A 17,421-nucleotide genomic window follows, 5' to 3' on the forward strand; every position below is an offset into this window, starting at 1 on the left:
TTGGTAAATAATAAAACTTTATTTTGTAAAAGTTGGAGAAAATGTTTAAAAAACAAGCAAGTGAGGAGCTGTAAATAAGGTAACACACTGTCTCCAAACAGCAAACAAAAAACCATCCCCTCCCCAGCGCTGACATAACACTCCCAAAGCAAGAACAGACCGTAGCCTGTGCTTCACCAGAGGACATCTGGAGTTCAGAGCACACGCCAGGCACCCTCTTGCTGCTGGTGAGGGCTATCCTTGCTGGAGGCTGGGGTGGTACCCCCAGATACCCCTGAGCACCAAGGGAGTCTGCAGAGATCAGATTTTCCCAGGAGGCAATAAGCATGCTGCCACCACAAACCCTGATGATGATCCCTAACCACCGAGGAGGAGGAATAAACCATCGAGAGGAGCCATCCATCACCACCACAAAACAAACATGTTCGCACACTATTGTCCACATTCAAGTGCAGAAGAGGAGCTAGTCTGGAGCTCCCTGGAAGACCTCACACACTAGGACTGAAATCCATGCCCAGGATAGTCCTATTCAGCAGCTACTGAAGCTTTCCTATCATCACGATATTTGTTCGCCCCAGAACTCATGACACATTCGCCTTGTCAGACAGAAAAGCAAAACCCCAAACAATTTTTAAGGTTTATGGTGGAGGGAGAGGGGAAGGAGGGAAGACAGAAGATCAGGAAGTTGGGATACAGCCAAACAGTATCTTCCAGAGGATCCTGAGCAAAGTTCAAGACCAAAGCAGCTGGTATCTGAACGTCGAGGAGGACTGCGACCTCTTCCATTTGCTCAGCCACTCCAGCGGTGCTTTTCCCCAGGCTTCAGCTCCCTCTGTGGGACTCTGGGAAGATCCTGCACCTGCTCAAAATGAAGCACAATTAAAATCCAGGACTGCCCCGTCTTCCTGCAGCCAGCGCGCATAGGTTTGCCCTGAGCCAGGACAAGCAGCTTGCCGCAGCTCAAGCTGCGGGGACGTCACCTTGCAGCAGCTGAAAACAGGCGTGATGGACCCATTCCTAAAGCACAGCCGGGTACCCCAACCTCAGCCACCTTCAAAAACATCCCAGTTAAAATTCCCCAGTCCATGCCTGACAAGAAAGAGTTCAGAGGCATCTTCAGAGACAACTGAGGCTGCAGGGAGAACAGCAGCACCCTTGCACTTCATGCCAGAGACTGAGGGGGACCTGCCAGGAGTAGTCAAGCATTTCTGCACCCCATCACTGTTTATATTTAGGCTGCAGTCAGCTTCTAAGAGGTTCTCTGTTGGCTGTTTTCTTCCTTCTCTGTCCTCGCCTACATGAAGATGACCAGAGACATTCCACTTGCATCAGCACAGGTGCTCTTGCCAGTATCTGGCCTTTGCAAACCAGCATGCTTCTCTGAACCCCTGGGAGCTGGAAATGTAATTCTGTCGAGCTGCACATTCCTCCCAAAGCATTTCTCAGAGCTCTGTTATGGAAAAAGGCAAACTGAGAACAAGGAATCTGTTTTGATTAGGCTTGGGTGTTGTTTTTTGGGGGGGAGGGAGAGGGGGGTGTCGCAGTGGGTTTTTGTGTTTGTGGTGTTTTGCTTTGTTTTTCCTTAAGCCGAGTTGGAGACACTTTTACTTCCTCTCTTCAGGGCTGGCTCCAAAAAACTGAACACAGCACAATTCTAAGTCTGGTAAAATTTAAGATCCTGCCTTTCTGCAAGAAGTTTTTAACATAGCTCCTCTTTCCAAGCCACGTGGGATTAACATGAGGTTGAGCTACCAAGGTTGCTACTTAGCTTTCAGAAGTTTAAAAAAGCCTTTTGAAAGGAGGAAAACCTCTTGAAGTCATCTGTGCCAGAGATAAGATGCTTGCATCTACCCTTCAAAGACTCTAGGGATGCTGAAGAGCTAAGCCCCTCTACAGCCCCATGAAACAGGCTAATGAGCTCTTGAGGACTCTACTTTCCCATGTTTACACAGCCTGTGTACAAGGGGGCTTAAATATATTAATATACTAATAAAGTTAATGCCAAGTCTTCTATTCAGGAAAAAAAGGGACTCACCTCTGCCTATAGTCCCATGAGATCACTGTATTATTTAACTGTTCTGCGTGCTGTTAAAATACAGCTGGGTGCCTGGAACAGTGGAGCCCGACAGCTGCCCTCTCTCCCCAGGCAATTCATGAGGCTCCTGTTCTTTTTGCAAAAGCTTGTTATATGAATTAAAAAGAATTGTCAATTGATTTTTAAAAATCCTTTTTTTGGGGGGGGGGGGTGCCCGTTGTGGTCTGGGAGGACAAGAAACAGACGTACATGAGAGAGGTCTACTCAATCTATCCAATACTTTCTAGGATGCTCAACCCCTACTGTGCCCCCTGACCCAGGCACGCTTGCTGCCTTTCAGACTCAGCCCTTTTTACTGAGTGTGACCTGCGGGGTAAGTATAGCTGCAGAAATACACAGGATTTCATACTCTTTCTGAAGAGACTGCAGTTCCCAGCATATCACAGTTTACATTTACCTAAGCAGTCAGGACAGCTGCTCTAGTTTTTTACCCCCTTCAGCTGCACGCTGTTACTGAAGAGGCTATCGATACTATCAATATCTGCTTCACAGACAGAAACCCACACAGCACCCTAATCCCAAGTGCTCTTAAATGGATTAAGTCTTGACACCCCTGCATGTTCTCCAACTATCACTCATGAGGTCAAGGGCAAGGAAATAAGACGCTTGCGCAACTAGACCAATGCAAGGCATCAGTGTCCAATCTTGTACCTGAAATGATGAAAAGCTTCTGTCAGGTTTTGGCTCCTACAGATTTTCCATGTAAGCTTGGGTGAATAACCGACCCTTCATTTTCTTTTTATGATGATCGGCAGCAGGGATTGCATTACCTTATGAGGAATACTCGGGGCACTAAATACATCTGAACTGTGCAGGACTGAAGAAATCTATGTGTGCACGGTATTTTACAACAGAAGGAGCCACTAATTCCTCTTCTTCAGTTTTCGCTGGTGTCCTGACCCTGTGGGCCAGACAGCACCGCAGTCTATTTCCTCATTTTACAGGCTTGAGTAAGAGATACTACACTAGCTCACAGGGAAGGGGAGTGGATCAGTTCTATAAATGGTTTCACCCCAAAGGAGCATGATGGGGAGCCACTGTAGAGTCAGACAGGACCCCCCCCCAGCAGCAGCAGCAGCAACCTACCTCTCTGTCAACTGCTTACTGAGAGCTGTTCCCCACCCCGCACATCATGAAGCTGTGCACAGGCAGGCCAGGAGGAAAGATTCACACCAGATCTTTACCCAAAAAAGAAGAAATCAACACTGAGATGTAGTCAGCCCAGGCTCAGGTGCTGGAAAGCAGGGGTTTCGTCCGCTCAGGGCCTGGCACATCCTTGTCCTTGTGGGGTTGTGGGTGCTGCCAGTAGCTGTCTGATCTTTGCAAAGGCCAATCCAACTCATCATAGTGGCAACAGCAAACGGAGGAAAACAGCCGAGTCCGGACCACCCGCGTACAAAGGACAAACATGATGCAGTTGGCACCTCCTTGGAACGTGTTACCAATTCCCTGCAAGGGCAAGAAAAGGAATTAACCAGTGCGGGTCCTACAGGTACTCCCCAGAGAAAAGCAAACATTGTGTCAGACCAGCTATAGCACTGCCCAACTGACGGTCAGCAACTTCCACCTAAATGAGAAAAACAGATTCAGAAAAATCAACCTTGCGCCCAAAAGCAGACTAGATGGCTGTTGTGGGTTGCTGTTTCTACAGCCTGGTCTAGGGCAGGAGCAGGGTGAGCCCCGCTGAAGGACAGACACCCAACATTTCTGGGCTGACCCTGCTCTTCCTACAAGCAGCCAGCATCGCCCAACACTCTTGTTGCAGTTGTTCTCTGTAGCCACTAGATGCTGCTGAAATAGCTATTGCTGAGCATCCCAGACAGCGCTTGCCAGGAGGGAGCAGATGCTCTTGCAACGTGCTGCATCCTGCCGCATAAAAGTGATCTTGAGAGCAACAAAGCCTTATCTCCCTCCCAGATCCTCCTTCTAATGCATTTCCTGACGAATACTTACGTGCAGGACAACCAGGACTGAATTTTGCACTGCAGGAGAGTTACAGAGGGTCAGAATGAACCGTACAGTGCTCCAGATGCGGAGGATGATGAAGATGACCGGGATGAGGATCAACTTCTTATCTGCTATGGAAGTCCGGGGCTGCAATGCTGGTGCTCTTGAGAGAATGGGGCGATACTCTGAGAGAGCTGCGTGCTTCCATGGAGGGAGACAAAAATGTGAACAAAAAGCTACACACATTGGACATTTACTACAGGGATTCTTTCCAAAGCAAACTATATTTTTGCATCTTGCAGGAAGTTAACAGGGACACAGTTATGAGCACCAGTCTTCAGCCACATTCTGCCCTTGCTAATGCAAACATGCCTGCTGAAGCCCAGGAGTGGCAAACAGAGAATATCCAGCCCTTAGCAGAGTCCCACTAAAGCTTTATATTAACAAACATCACTACGTAGTTGCCAAGAAACCAGGTCATAACAATGTAAAAAAGAAAAAATGTGGTGCTCCACAAAACAGTTTTGCTGGGCCAGTGGCCTGGCCCCACTGCTGCTGGCTTTACTGCTTTGTAAACGCACGGCTAAGGGTTTGGCCTTGGGAAGGCCTCTTGAGATATATATATATATGTATGTATATATGGGGAGAAGTCTGGCTCATCCTTCTGAAACTATTCAAACTTTTGGCCTTCACCGCAGCCACGGCCAGCAAGTCCCACAAGGAATTTATGTCCACGTGAACCATTCCTTCCGTATGTTTGTGTAGAACCTGCTGCCTGATTTCTGACCATATACTGTCAGCAATGGGTTTCCATGGATTTGGACAAGCCAGCAAACCTCTATACACTAGCATGTGTTGAAAAAACTCAGGGATCTGTGCCCTGGATCAGGGTGGCTGGAGGTGTAAGGCCCACGAGACCTTCCTATGGCAGAAACTACAGGATGCACTCAGATTCCTGGATGGGGGAGAACAGGTCAAATCAGCACATGGGCCACATGATGTTAATGTGGGCGAAGAGATTAAATCTCAAGCTAGCTGACCTGCAGAAAACTCTTCTTCCTACCATCAGGGCTACAGAGCACACACAACTTTGATGCCTAGTATTCTCCCTCACTCCACTACTCCCAGTCCTGACACCTCACATCAGAACAGAGCTGTGTGACAACACTGCACAGTGGCTTGAGTCAAACCCTGCTGAGGGCTTTCAGCGCAGCTTCCCACCCACTCCCACGCAGCCTTTGCCATTTAGAACACGCCTTGTACACACCCCGCGTGCGTCCCCCACAACAGCTATTTCCATCACTCCTCCTGCCTCTGTGCAGGAGCCACTCCGGCAAAACCCACTCCAGCCATTAATACACCCCAAACGCAGCCCTAGTTGCCTATTGCTCTTCCTTGGGAATGGGAGACCTCCTGCCAGTAAAGAGGCTTAGTAAGCAGGCTACCAGGCTTGGCAAAATCCTTACGGATGAGAAGAGAGATGCTCAAGTCCAGAAGACCCTGCGTGCTGCTGCTCCAGCCCTCAGCCCCCTCATTACGAGAACCGAGAGTGACAACTGCCTGTCCCCAGCACTGCTCCTGTTAAGAGGGTCAGGGCTGGGAGTGGGGAAGGGAGAGCAGAGCGCCCAAGAATCCCTGGCAGAGCAAGAGGGTAAGAGCCTGGCCAGGTGGGGGGTCAGGTTTCCAGGCAGTCACGCTGCTATCTTGGACGGCTGCTGGAACACGGCGTCCTGTCTGATTTATGTCAGGCGACAGTGACAGGCACTAGCAAACCCTTTCCCGGGACCCTTACAACTGCTTAAGACTACACTGATCTTCCAACTCATCTGCAGGATCCTGCCCTAACCAGATTTGTGTTTATCCCTAACTGTGACTGCCATAGCTGCACCACAGCAAGCAGGTTTGCAGTGGCAGCATTTTCCAGAAGGACATCTATCCAGATGTGGGGTTTTTTTCCCCCTAATAAAACTTTGAGAAAAAAGGAATCTCTGGATGTAGTTCCTTCTGCCACTCTCCATCTAGATTTCTCTATTATGCAAATGTTGTCCTAGATGCCTGGATTCTTTGTGTTCGCAAGGAACAGCAGCAAATAAGCCTCTGAATTCTGAAACCCTCCTAGGACAGGGTGTCTTCCTGTACTGTGTATGCATATGGTGCCTAATGCTATAATGCCAAGACTCCCAAATGGGACTTTATGCTGCTAATACAAAACAGGTATTCACAAATGCTAATTATCATTAGAATTCCTAAAATGACTGAGGTTACATAAATCCAGATGCCAAACTCAGGCTTGGTACAAGTGAAGCTAGGGAAGATCGATTAAAGCTGAATTTTGTCCTTCACCTCCAGTTTCAATTCTTACTGTAGGATTTACATTTCACTCATGCACATCCCATAACCCCATAAGTTTTCAAAAAGCTTTTACATCTTTCTTGTGCTAAGTCACCGTGTGAAGAAGTGTCACACAGTGAAGCCTGATGCTGCAGGCTGCTCAATCAGGTGTACTGCTTCTCCCAGTGGTAGGTGCATTTCAGCGGTATATGAAGCAATTCCTGCCCGAGTAGCTACTAAATATGCAGCAAAATCTTCAGAGCATGGGAGGATATAATCACATAGCAAGTCTGTAACCTCAGCTGAAAGCAGCAAAGTACTCACCGCTCTATTAATGTGCTTCTTGATGAGAATGTAGAGCACCGGCAAAGTCACATAGGCCAGTATCTCCCAAACTTTCCCCGTTAACAACATCCACAAGACCCGATCCTCTGCATCCAAGTTGACCCAACACCAGCCCACAGAAACATTGGAGGCGTCATAGCCAATCTTCTTCAGAGCAACAGCCGCCACCGTAATGGCAAGAGGGACTCCCCAGCTGAGGAAAGAACACGAAGAGCACGGTTAAGTCAAGAACATACTCAGTTTAGTCCCTCCACAGGGAAAACGGGTGACAGACCAAGGGATTCTTCTTCAGATGGGATGCCAATAGATATTCCAGAACATCGATGCTCCCACATCAAGCCTAAGGGAAGTGACTGACAAACAGGTATTTGATAGCATATGAGTGGACTGCAAATCCACTTCCTAGGGACCCACTTAAGGATCTTGGATCCCCAGTCCTGAAGGACAGATGCATAACGATGTGCTACACTCCAAACTGGAACCTGGCCCGCACAGCAAGCGGTCAGGGTCCAGCGAGGTGAACAAGAGACATCTCGCCTACTCCCCTTCTCTCCTGGATACAGGTGAGGTCGAGGATCTGACAAGGCCAGCACATTGTACAACGTGACTATCCCGTAGGACCCAGCCATTAAAGAGCAAGCTGGCTGATTCAGAGCTTTCAGAACACGAGCAACAAAATCCCACATTCTGATTCCTAACTGACACTTGGCACATAAAGGACCAGCACAGAAAGAAATCCTCCAGTATATTCCATCAGTGGTTTTTTGTTTTGTTTTTTAAATGGAGCTGTAGTCAGTATTTTGGGAGCAAAAGGATTATTTCTGACAGACAAAGGGCAAGTTTCTTCCCAAGGAAAAGCACTGGCAGTAACAGCAAAAAGCGAAGAAAGCAAAGAGGAGCCATATTCACATAATTTGGAGCTCTGTTTTGACTTTGGCTTCTCTCTTGACAGCAGAGGCAAATATAGGGAAGTATTTAGAAGAAAAGTAACTATGGTGACACATGTGCATTAAGTCACTCAGCAGCTTGGGCTACCCACAAAAAACCACGAGGAAGAACTGAAAAATTCCATGAGCTCAAATGTGAAAACACTCAGCCCCTTCCTGGGTGCTGTTAATACCCAGGACTTTACAGGCCTGCCCTAACCTGTGATGTACAACTCACAAATTACTGCCCAACTGAAATACTGCCCTGCATTCAACTGAATGCATCACCTGCCCTTCCCATATTCACCCTCAGATAAAAGTTCCGTGGAGCCTTAAGAGGGACAAGGGACACTCCTTCAATAAATGACACGAATGCTTCAGAGAGTGCTCAGACTGAGTTTCCAGCAAAACCCTCCTGGTCTCTCCAGATGCAAAGAAAACAAAGCCATTACTGTATTGCTCTCATTACCTTCCTGGTTCACACTTGTCCTTCACTGACAGCCCGGAGCAGCTGCAGAGAACATGAAAAGAATCTTCCTCCTAAAATCAGTTTCACATGCATCAGACTATGTAGTCAACCAGCAGTTGCCTAGATCAGATTAACTGAAATTCCACAGCCCAACTGAAAAATTGGAGATAGTTCCATAATACTAGATTTCAAAAATACCCCATTTCCTACTCTTAAATAATGTCTGCGTTCACCTATTCACGAAAGAAAAGAGATGTAAATGTAATGCTGTAAAAAATTCAGAGTCAACCTTTTAGCATGGTTAGAACATTTTGTTTCAATGTTCAGAACAGCCAGTGCTAATCCAAGCCAGTGTTGTTATTTAAGGACAGTTCTGCTGCAGGAAGCCCTCCCCGTGCTATTATCAGAGCAGGCTTTCTAAAAACATTCCAGACATTGCCACCACCATAAAAATTTCTACACGAAACTCAAGACTCATTTTGGTAAAAATGGTAATTTGCCTGGAAACAAGGATTACAGATTCAGAAAGATTCAAATTTCTGTACGCTTGGAAGAACTGACCACTGGGGTAAAGAATTCAAGAGAACTGGCATTTCCTTAAAGAAACCATATTAACACACACAAGCACAAATGAGTGCAGCACCAAGAAAAAGGAAGTGTATTAAAAAACTAATTTGCCTAAATAATGATCTCCACAGTGACCTGAAACTGAAGGAATTATATGAGAAAATAAAACCAGGTCAAATTACTAGGCATGGATATTAAAGAGAACAGCATAAGTACATACAGACACAGTAAGAGAGGCAACAGTAGGAAATAACAGATCGCTAGGGAAGGGACTTAAAAAAATCTTCAAGTATCTAACTAGTAAAAGGAAGAATGTGGAAGAAAATTCCCACACATCAGGCAGTTAATTTTCACTGGAATAGTGTGCTGGGATCAGATGGCTATTACAACTAACTCCAAGGACAAAGCATTACAAACTCAGAGTGAAGTTAGAAAGAATCTAGCAAGTAATCGGGCATTTCAGTGAACTTCAGTTCCATTTTAGAAAACTGGAAAGGAGAACCGAGACTAGTGACTTGAGTATTCTTAAGAACCCCTAAATGACAGCTTCCCAAGGAATGGAAAATACCAATGCTTTACACTCATCTAGAAGAATGGAGGAACAGAAGAACCAGACTATTATACACCAAAGGCATATGTAAAGACTAGAATAAAAAGGATCCAAGATAACACAGAGGCAGAAATTTTACTCTGAGCCTCAAAGACGGGACAATTACGTAGGCTGGGCCTCCCAAAAGCACACTTGGATCTAAATGCAATCAGTGTGGGAGAGAAGGGAAAGACGACTACTCCTTGCATCTCTGTAAAAAGGCTGGCAATCCCATCTCTAAGGCAAATACAACAGTACTTAACTTCCCTAATACAGCCCCCAGCGATCTATTAATAAAAATACACACGACCCAGCATATCTGTCCACGTTAACACCAATGCTGCGTTTATAAAAGGCAAGACAAGAAACCCTTAAACTATAGCAGCATACAGCTCAAGTTGTATTGGTTTTCTTGTCCTCGGTATGCCTGGGTCAGATTGCTTAATAACACATTTTGATTTACACTGCACAGCTGTTTGGTTTGTTTTTTTGTTTGGGGTTTGTTTTTTTTTTTCCCACCAGAGGTTCTTACAAGCAGGGAAGATTTGCAGTCACCTGCCTGCACAGGTCAGACAACAAGCCATCCTACCAGCAAGCCTGCAGGCAACTCCTTCTGGGGACAGGAATTTTTACTCTGTAAAGAAAGAAAAATCAGTCTTCTGGATATACCAGCCAATTTCAGGGAAGAGCTTTGAGCATACATTGTAAGCAGAACTCCCGACCAAATCGGCTCCAATTTAATTTTTGCTTCCCCCCCCCCCCCAAACATTAAACAGTTTACAGTACCAAAGTACAAGCTTCCAGGTACCAAGCAGAGACTCCTCCCAGAGAAGCATCCGAGAATTTAAAAGCTAAAGCACCAGCAGTCAAGTAGCTGACAATTCCGTTGGCCTGGCCTACAAGCTTTAATAAACTAAATGATAGAGCCACAGCAAATTTCCAGAGATCTCTGCACCTTACAGGCAACACTTCGGGACTTAAGTCCAGTTCTGAAATGTAGCACTGGCACTGTCCCAGTCATGCATGAGGCGGTCCTTTGAGGCCACAGGTGTACAATACAGTAGTACCTGAAAGGATCCCCAAGTACTCCATGGACACGCATGCGTATATACGTATATATACGCACACATATATACGGATATATGCATAGTTATAAACATCTATATAAGCACCCAGATACATATTTTACTTTTTTATATCTACATATAAAAGTAAGCATATATACGCCTATAACCATCTGCGTAGCCTGATCATGAAATATAAATACTTCAAAAGTTGGCAGCAATTTCTGTCAAAAGCAAAGGAAGAAACAATCCCAAGGTGGGTTCTGGTCCATTCCTCACCCTGAGTTTGGATCAACTACTCTCACAGCAAAGATGACATTAAGCAACTAAATGATACTTGATATTTAGAAATCCCGAACAAGTGAGGTAGCCTGGAAATTTACGCTCTGGATGCCAGAACCTACACCTTACAGCTACATAAATATTTTCAAAGCTAACTATAAGCTTGTTTTCAAAGCTCATCTGAGCTCAACACGTTTAAAACCAAAACAGAGCCTGTAGTTCTCTAGTCTAGCAGTAGACTAGGTGGATGTGTTACCACATGAATCAGTAAGGAACAAACCTGTTTGACAGGTGTGATCCAGCGTGACATCCTAATTTCCCTAAAAAGAAAATTTCAGGTATTGACTTCCAACATATATTTAGTCAGCTCCACTCAGCGAAAGAACAAACAGTCTCTGGTTATACTCAACATGAAAAAAGTATTCATCTTTACAAACACTTGCCCCTTATGAGTAACTGCTTGTAAAGAATAGGAAACACGCATGACAAAACTCCGTCCTGCCGTGAATCCCTTCCAGAAGTGTCTCAGAATGACTCTTCACACAATGGTCGCTGCATGACCGCATTAGCAACCTATGAAACAAAGTGGGGGGGGGGAAATCCCAGGTTCTTGCCTAGACAAAAATACTGGAAACTTATCTTTAAATCCTTAAAACATCATCTGCAACCTTTCCTTTTGCCCTAGACAGGTCTCCCTCACCTACCTTCTGCAATTAATGTCTGGACCAGTAGCTTTTCTTATCAGTTGCAGCAGCTCCTATCTGCGTGGTACTCAAAATTTTGATTTTTAGGCTATCAGCACCACAGACAGCCAGTGGGACTTGGAAGCGCCAACAAGTGCGAGGGGAAGCCATCTCCAAGTATGATGTCCAGAATTGGATTTTTATGATTGAGTTCTCAGGTAATGATAAAAGTGCAGGGAAGGAAAGAAGGAAGATGGGTCACAAGGGAATGAGCAGAGAACAGGTCCTCACTTGTTTTCTCTGGCTTTTTATGCAGTTCATAAAGCAGGAAGAAGCTTTAAACTCTGGCTCTGCACAGAATGGGAGTCATTTATGAAGCAGAACCTGGCAATGGGTCTTCAGTGAAAGCTCTCTGTATTGCCCTTTAAACAGAGGAAGTGGAACTGATCAATACCAAGAACAGAAGATGTCATTTTATTTTTACTGTGAAGACCTGAAAATAAACCTAGCAAATTCACTCAGAGGAAGTTCAGTTTGAACACTCCCTTCCTCTCTGTCACAGGGTTAGAGCAATCTTTCAGGATTTTTACAATTTTAAAAGAGTGCCCAGATTATGGCCAACATTATTTCAGTGAATCTGCCCATTTCTTTCTGCACTTCGAGAAGCATTAAACCAAATAGAGAAGTTAAAGTACAGCCAAAGGCCACACAACAAGTGATTAGCAGACAGAAAAACTACAAATAGTCCAGATTTGCATCAACTCTTTGATGTAGCCTGATGTAGACAAGATGCCCGTAAAGAAGTCGGACTACTTTTTTTTCTGTTCTTTAAGCAACATGTGGGTCTCTACTGGCACTCCATCCTCTCCACAATTCTTATAGAGCAACTCTGTTCACTCGAAATGAAGTAACCTGACAAAATCCACTGTCTCACTGCATCTTATTTCAACTTCACCAACAACAGCCTGGTGTACCCAGATGCGTGTGCAGTCACCTCGGGCTTCCTCATGCACGGACCTTGCTGTCAAACAAGAATTAGAACCGGCAGGGCAGGAATTGAAGTTCCTCCCCGATTCAGGTTTAGTCTTAATGTCTTTCCCTGGCCCACCTTTACCTGGACTCAACTCTAATTCAATCATCTCCCAAATCATGCTGTTTGAAAATAAAAGGTGACAAATATTTGACAAAGAAACCAGAAGAAAATTCATTACTTGCCCTGATGGGCTTTTTTTTTTTTTTTAAGCAAAATCATTCCTCTAATAATTTATTGCAAAAGCTTGGCAGCCCAGAGGACTAAAGGATCACTGTTTTGCTCAGCGTGGAGGTAGCACATGATTCCACAAGCTCAAATTGCATAATGAAAGCTTTTACTAAACATGATGTGGAAAATCGGCTTGCTAAATAGCAGAAACTGAGACATAAAGCTACACTGTGGTCTGTTTTGTTTTGCTTTCAGTCAAACATGCCAAAACAACCTACAGAGTGCTTTTCGAGCAGCCGCCTCACTTGTAGGCTACATTCTCCTCTGAGTATTGAATTACAGCAACCTGCCTCGGGAAAGGGGAAGGATCTACAGACCAGACCGACACCAGTAAGTCAGGGACCTGCGGAAACAAATCCCAAACACAGAAGTTCTGGCAGCAGCAGACAGGTATCGCAAACACAAGTTTCATGGTATTATTTCCAGGATATCAGAGCAGATTGGGAAGGGAAAGCAGAAGCCAGGATTTTCGGAGTCGTTACCTCTTGCCAGAGATTTTTCTATGTGACCTTAAGCAAAAATTTTTTTTAACTTTTCCACATCCCCATTTCTTCACTTGGGAGGGGAGGGGGCAAATAAGCAGGGCTGGTTAGTTATAAAAAGACAGCCAAATCCTTGTTTAAAGGGCCCTTGAGAAGGACACGCTATCCTTAAGCAACGAGCAAGCGTGTCGAGCCACCATCCAAGCGCGTCGTCGCAGAGCGGAGCACGCCACGCGCGGTGGCTGTGGGCTACGGGGTGGGTTCCCCAGGGGGGTCCACACCTCGTGGGGGGGGTCCACACCTCGTGGTCCCCCGGGGCCAGCACCCACCTCACGACGTGGAAGCAGCAGAGCAAGCCCGTGCCCGTGGGCGAGCCCCTCACAATGGTGATATAGAGGTAAAGGGCGATGGCCATGGTCCAGAAGAAGGAGCTGGTGTTGGAGAAGGTGGAGAGGGCGCCCTGCAGCACGCAGTCCCACGAGGTCTTGTCGAAGTCCTGGAGCACCCCGTAGAAGTAGGAGAGGGCCGAGAGGAGGTCCGCCAGCGACAGGTAGAGCAGGAGCTGGCGGGGACGGGTCCGCAGCTCCGGCCACAGGGCATGGGTGCAAACCAGGAGGCTGGAACCCACGAAGGAAAACACGCAGGACACCAGCACCACGACCCGCTCCGAGGCGTACAGCTCTGTAGGAGGCAAAGGCCCCGGCATGCCGGGGACGGAGGGGGGGGCAGAGGGACGGGGCACCCGTCCCGGCAACGGCCGGGAGGCGAAAAAGCAAAGAGGAGGAGGAGGGAGAAAAAGCCGGGAGGGGAGGGGAGGCGACCGCCCAGTACGGCGGCGAGGGAAAAGGAATTGGGAAGGGATGCGGAACGCCGCGGTAGGAGCGGGCAGAGCCGGCCCGGCAGCCCCGGGGAGCGGCCCCGACCCGCCCCGGTGCCGGCCCCGGTGCCGGCCGTCATGTGAGCGCCGGCCCGGCCCCCCCCGGCCCCGCTTCCCCCAGGGAAACGCCGGCAGCTGGCGGGGGTTTGGGAGCGCTGACGGCCGGGCGCGGAAGAGAAAACTGCCGCCTAGGGCGCACAGCCCACCTTTTTTTCTTAAAATAAAAGCAACAAACAAACAAAAAAAAACCCAACCCGCAAGCCACCGTCACTGCCTGGTGCAACGTGACAGAAGGAACCCACTCAGAAATAAATGCCTTTTTTAACTATCGGCTCCTAAAAGCCATACTTGATGCCTTTCTTCCCCAAGGAGAGCGCACAACTCTCCCAACCCTTTGCAGAGACAGAACCATATATATATACACCTATATCTATCTATATATATCTATATATATATATAGAGAGAGATCTCTCAACTCCACAGAACACACAGTTCGAACTGTACGTGGTCAGATCCCCAGGATCAGAGGTCAATCAATCCTCCAGCAATCCTCCCCCTGGTCCCTTCACCCTCCCGAGGCGGCACCCACGTTATCTTTACCTTCCACGTTCTTTACTCCGAAACACGCCAGCACTGACTCCTGCCGTATCCTGCAACCTGGGAGGCAGAAAACAAGAAGAAGACACAATAGAGCATTCACTATCACGTTAAACAGATTTTACACTTCTGTTGGTAAGAAAATGCTTTTTTCCCCCCACTCTTCAAAGAACTTACAAGTTGAAAGCATGTCCTTGTTTGCTTCTAACTTGCCCGATACTTCATTGGCATCCACACAGACAACTCGTACCTTATACCTTTGATGTGGATAGTGATGTGCTCAATTTCCAAAGAAGACTGTTATTGTTCAGGTGTCTCGTTCTTTCAAACAGTTCAATCATTTCCTAGCTACATAGCCATGAAGGATCCCTGCTGAACTCACAGGTTTTAACAAGGTTTATTCTGACCTGTAAAATCAGCTGCCTTATCCCCCACCCAAGCTTCTCTCAGCACCCTGAAGCCATCCGACACACCCCAGAAAACACATCTGACAGAAATATCTTAAAAAACCACGAATTATTCAGTGTTTGCATATTACTTTTGGCCACGGTGTCCTTTCAGTTTTACATTCCCATCTTGTGAATTGAGGAGTTCCTCTCAACATTTTAAATCACTTCTTCTGATGTCTTTGATTTAGAACACACCACTTCACAACTAAGTTTTTCAGGATAACTAGTATTCAATTGAACTCTATTTTTGCACTATTGCTGCTTTACTGGAAAAATAATTCCACTTTTAAAAAAACAAACCCGCATTCCCCTCAGATGTATAAGAGGGACACTACTGCTTCCATGTTTTTAAGAGCAGGTTTCCCATTTTTCCACTGCAGCAATTTCTTCTTCCACTAGTCTGCTGCACAGCTGTATTCAAAACCTGCAGCCAGTTCAACTGCCTCCTTAAGCTTTTGATTATCTTCATCTGGTTTTGACTTTTAAAGTTCAAGTCCGATTTTCTCATGAATCCTGGAAGTCCTTGGGGATACATCAGTTTGTCAGGGTAAGTCTTCACACCCACTCTGCCAGTTCACAAAGAGCTTTTTCACTAACATTCAGCTATGCCTTGACTACCTAGAAGCGGGTGCCAGTTCTGAATGAAGTCTTTAGAGCTGTTCATCAGATTGATTTCAATCAGTTTTGCCACAGCACAGAAGGGGCCAACGTGGGTCAGCATGCAGAGCGCCTCACAAATGAACTTTTCTGGTGCCGTCCAAACACACCGCTTCTATTCCAGAGATTCACCTCCAAGGACAAGTCGCACCAACACCTTTCCTAGATAGAACTTCAGAGCTTTTTAAAATTCTCTTTACTAAGTCTCCAGCAACACCCAGGCTTAGTGTGCTGCTTCTTGGTCACCTTGATGCATCTGTCATTTGCTCTGTTAAAGTCGCTTCCTTTGGAAACAGTATCTTCTTTCTATGTACCTTTTTGACCTTTAACACCCAGTTAAACTTCAGTCAAGCAGGCTTTTACATTTAGAAGAAGTTTATTTTGGAGCTTGATGTCCTCTGCATGTTCTTTATAGAAAAGGGAAGTTGCAGCAACTTGCATTTCCCCTGAACACAATCTGACACAAATAGCTTTTTTTAGCTAATTATTCCAGGCTTTCTTTAGCTACCCTCTGACCCCCCAAAAACATGAGACAAAACTCTGTCAAGGCTGCATTCCCAGTTGTTGCTCTTACACATTCTTGGCTTTTTCCTTGTTCTTTGGTTTCCCTTTCCCTACTTTTATAGCACAAGACACCCACCTATCACAAACATCCAGACAAACCACTTCATCAAATACCCTGGCTTTTGAGTGTTGCTTCTCTTTTGGGGCAACGGATGTGGCTCTACAACACAGCTTAATTAAGTCTTGCAAGATAATTGTTTATTTCTGCAACTTATGGTGACCTGACAAACTACTTTTTTAGAACTGGAGAGAAGGGAATATCTGAATCGCAACCACAAGTTCGTGGAAATGCAAATTCTGGTTTTGTCTCAATTCAGCAAGATATGTATCTTTCCCTTAGCAATCAAAAAGAAATAGGACAGGCATAGGATCTTCTGCTGGATCTCTCCCTATTTTCTAAAAATAGGAATACAGTAAATTTACACACAGAAGTCATCGTTCAACAGGAGGGCATGCATGAAGAGTTAGTGCTTCAGAACTGAGTAATAAAAGGCAAATAACTTCTCATTAAAGATTCCCACTACCTTTCATTTTCTTGATATCTGCACGTGCAAGACATCCACCACCCAGCAATCTCCATGGCATTCCTATAATCTTGATATTGTTACCTTCTAATTGCAGGGTAGCAGTGCAGCTGTCTCTGCCCGGATACACATTCCTACCTTCAGTCCCATGGAATCCGCAGTTGTCCAGAGAATAGGAATATTTGGAAACTGCCCAAAGATACGTGACAATTCAAAGGCAGTGTTGTGTGTAGCTCAGAGTAGAGAGAAGTAAAAAATCTGAGCAACTAGCTTGTCATAAAGCAACATACAAAATTAAAATTCTCCTTTAAGAATTTCACCTTCAGATGCTCTCAAAGCACAGCAAGGCAAAGCAACCTGGTGTTTGGTGGAAAGACACAGAAAGTCTTTTTTCCTGACTTGAATTAATCTCACCAACTACTAAAAGAGCTTTCTGACACACAGGCTACACCCTGCATCTTAGAAAGCATCAGTTGAGCTGTAACAACCTAAATTTACCTCCACTAACTGTGAGATAGAGTGTAGTGACATAACTTCTTCTTCAAAAAAAAAAAAAAAAGGCTTCAACAAGTTTTTACTTCGCCTTTGCAGCTGACTAGGCAGCTGGGCTGAGGCATAGTTCTCATTTCAGTAGGAACCTAGTTATATGCCTTAGGTGTTTTATGTGATTTTTAGGGGCTGAGACCCTCAGAGGACCTCTGCATATCACAGA

The 17,421-nt window shown here is 45.8% G+C and overlaps 1 protein-coding gene across 2 annotated transcripts; it reads right to left on the reverse strand.

The window, feature by feature from the left end:
• On the reverse strand, positions 1-14,505 carry GPR157 (G protein-coupled receptor 157). Of its 2 annotated transcripts, none has more exons than XM_075027315.1 (5): positions 13,371-14,505; positions 6,698-6,911; positions 4,049-4,243; positions 3,280-3,544; positions 1-862 (listed from the first exon to the last, which is right to left on the reverse strand). In XM_075027315.1, the coding sequence occupies exons 1-4, from the start codon at positions 13,745-13,747 to the stop codon at positions 3,323-3,325; spliced, it is 1,008 nt and encodes a 335-aa protein (XP_074883416.1). In that variant the 5' UTR covers positions 13,748-14,505; the 3' UTR covers positions 1-862; positions 3,280-3,322. The 2 variants fall into 2 exon arrangements, with proteins under 2 accessions (XP_074883416.1, XP_074883414.1); XM_075027313.1 differs by having other exon boundaries at positions 1-859; positions 13,371-14,502.
• Positions 14,506-17,421: the final 2,916 nt, after the last annotated feature.

Source organism: Buteo buteo, chromosome 5, assembly GCF_964188355.1.
Source record: "Buteo buteo chromosome 5, bButBut1.hap1.1, whole genome shotgun sequence".
Taxonomy (NCBI): Eukaryota; Metazoa; Chordata; class Aves; order Accipitriformes; family Accipitridae; genus Buteo; species Buteo buteo.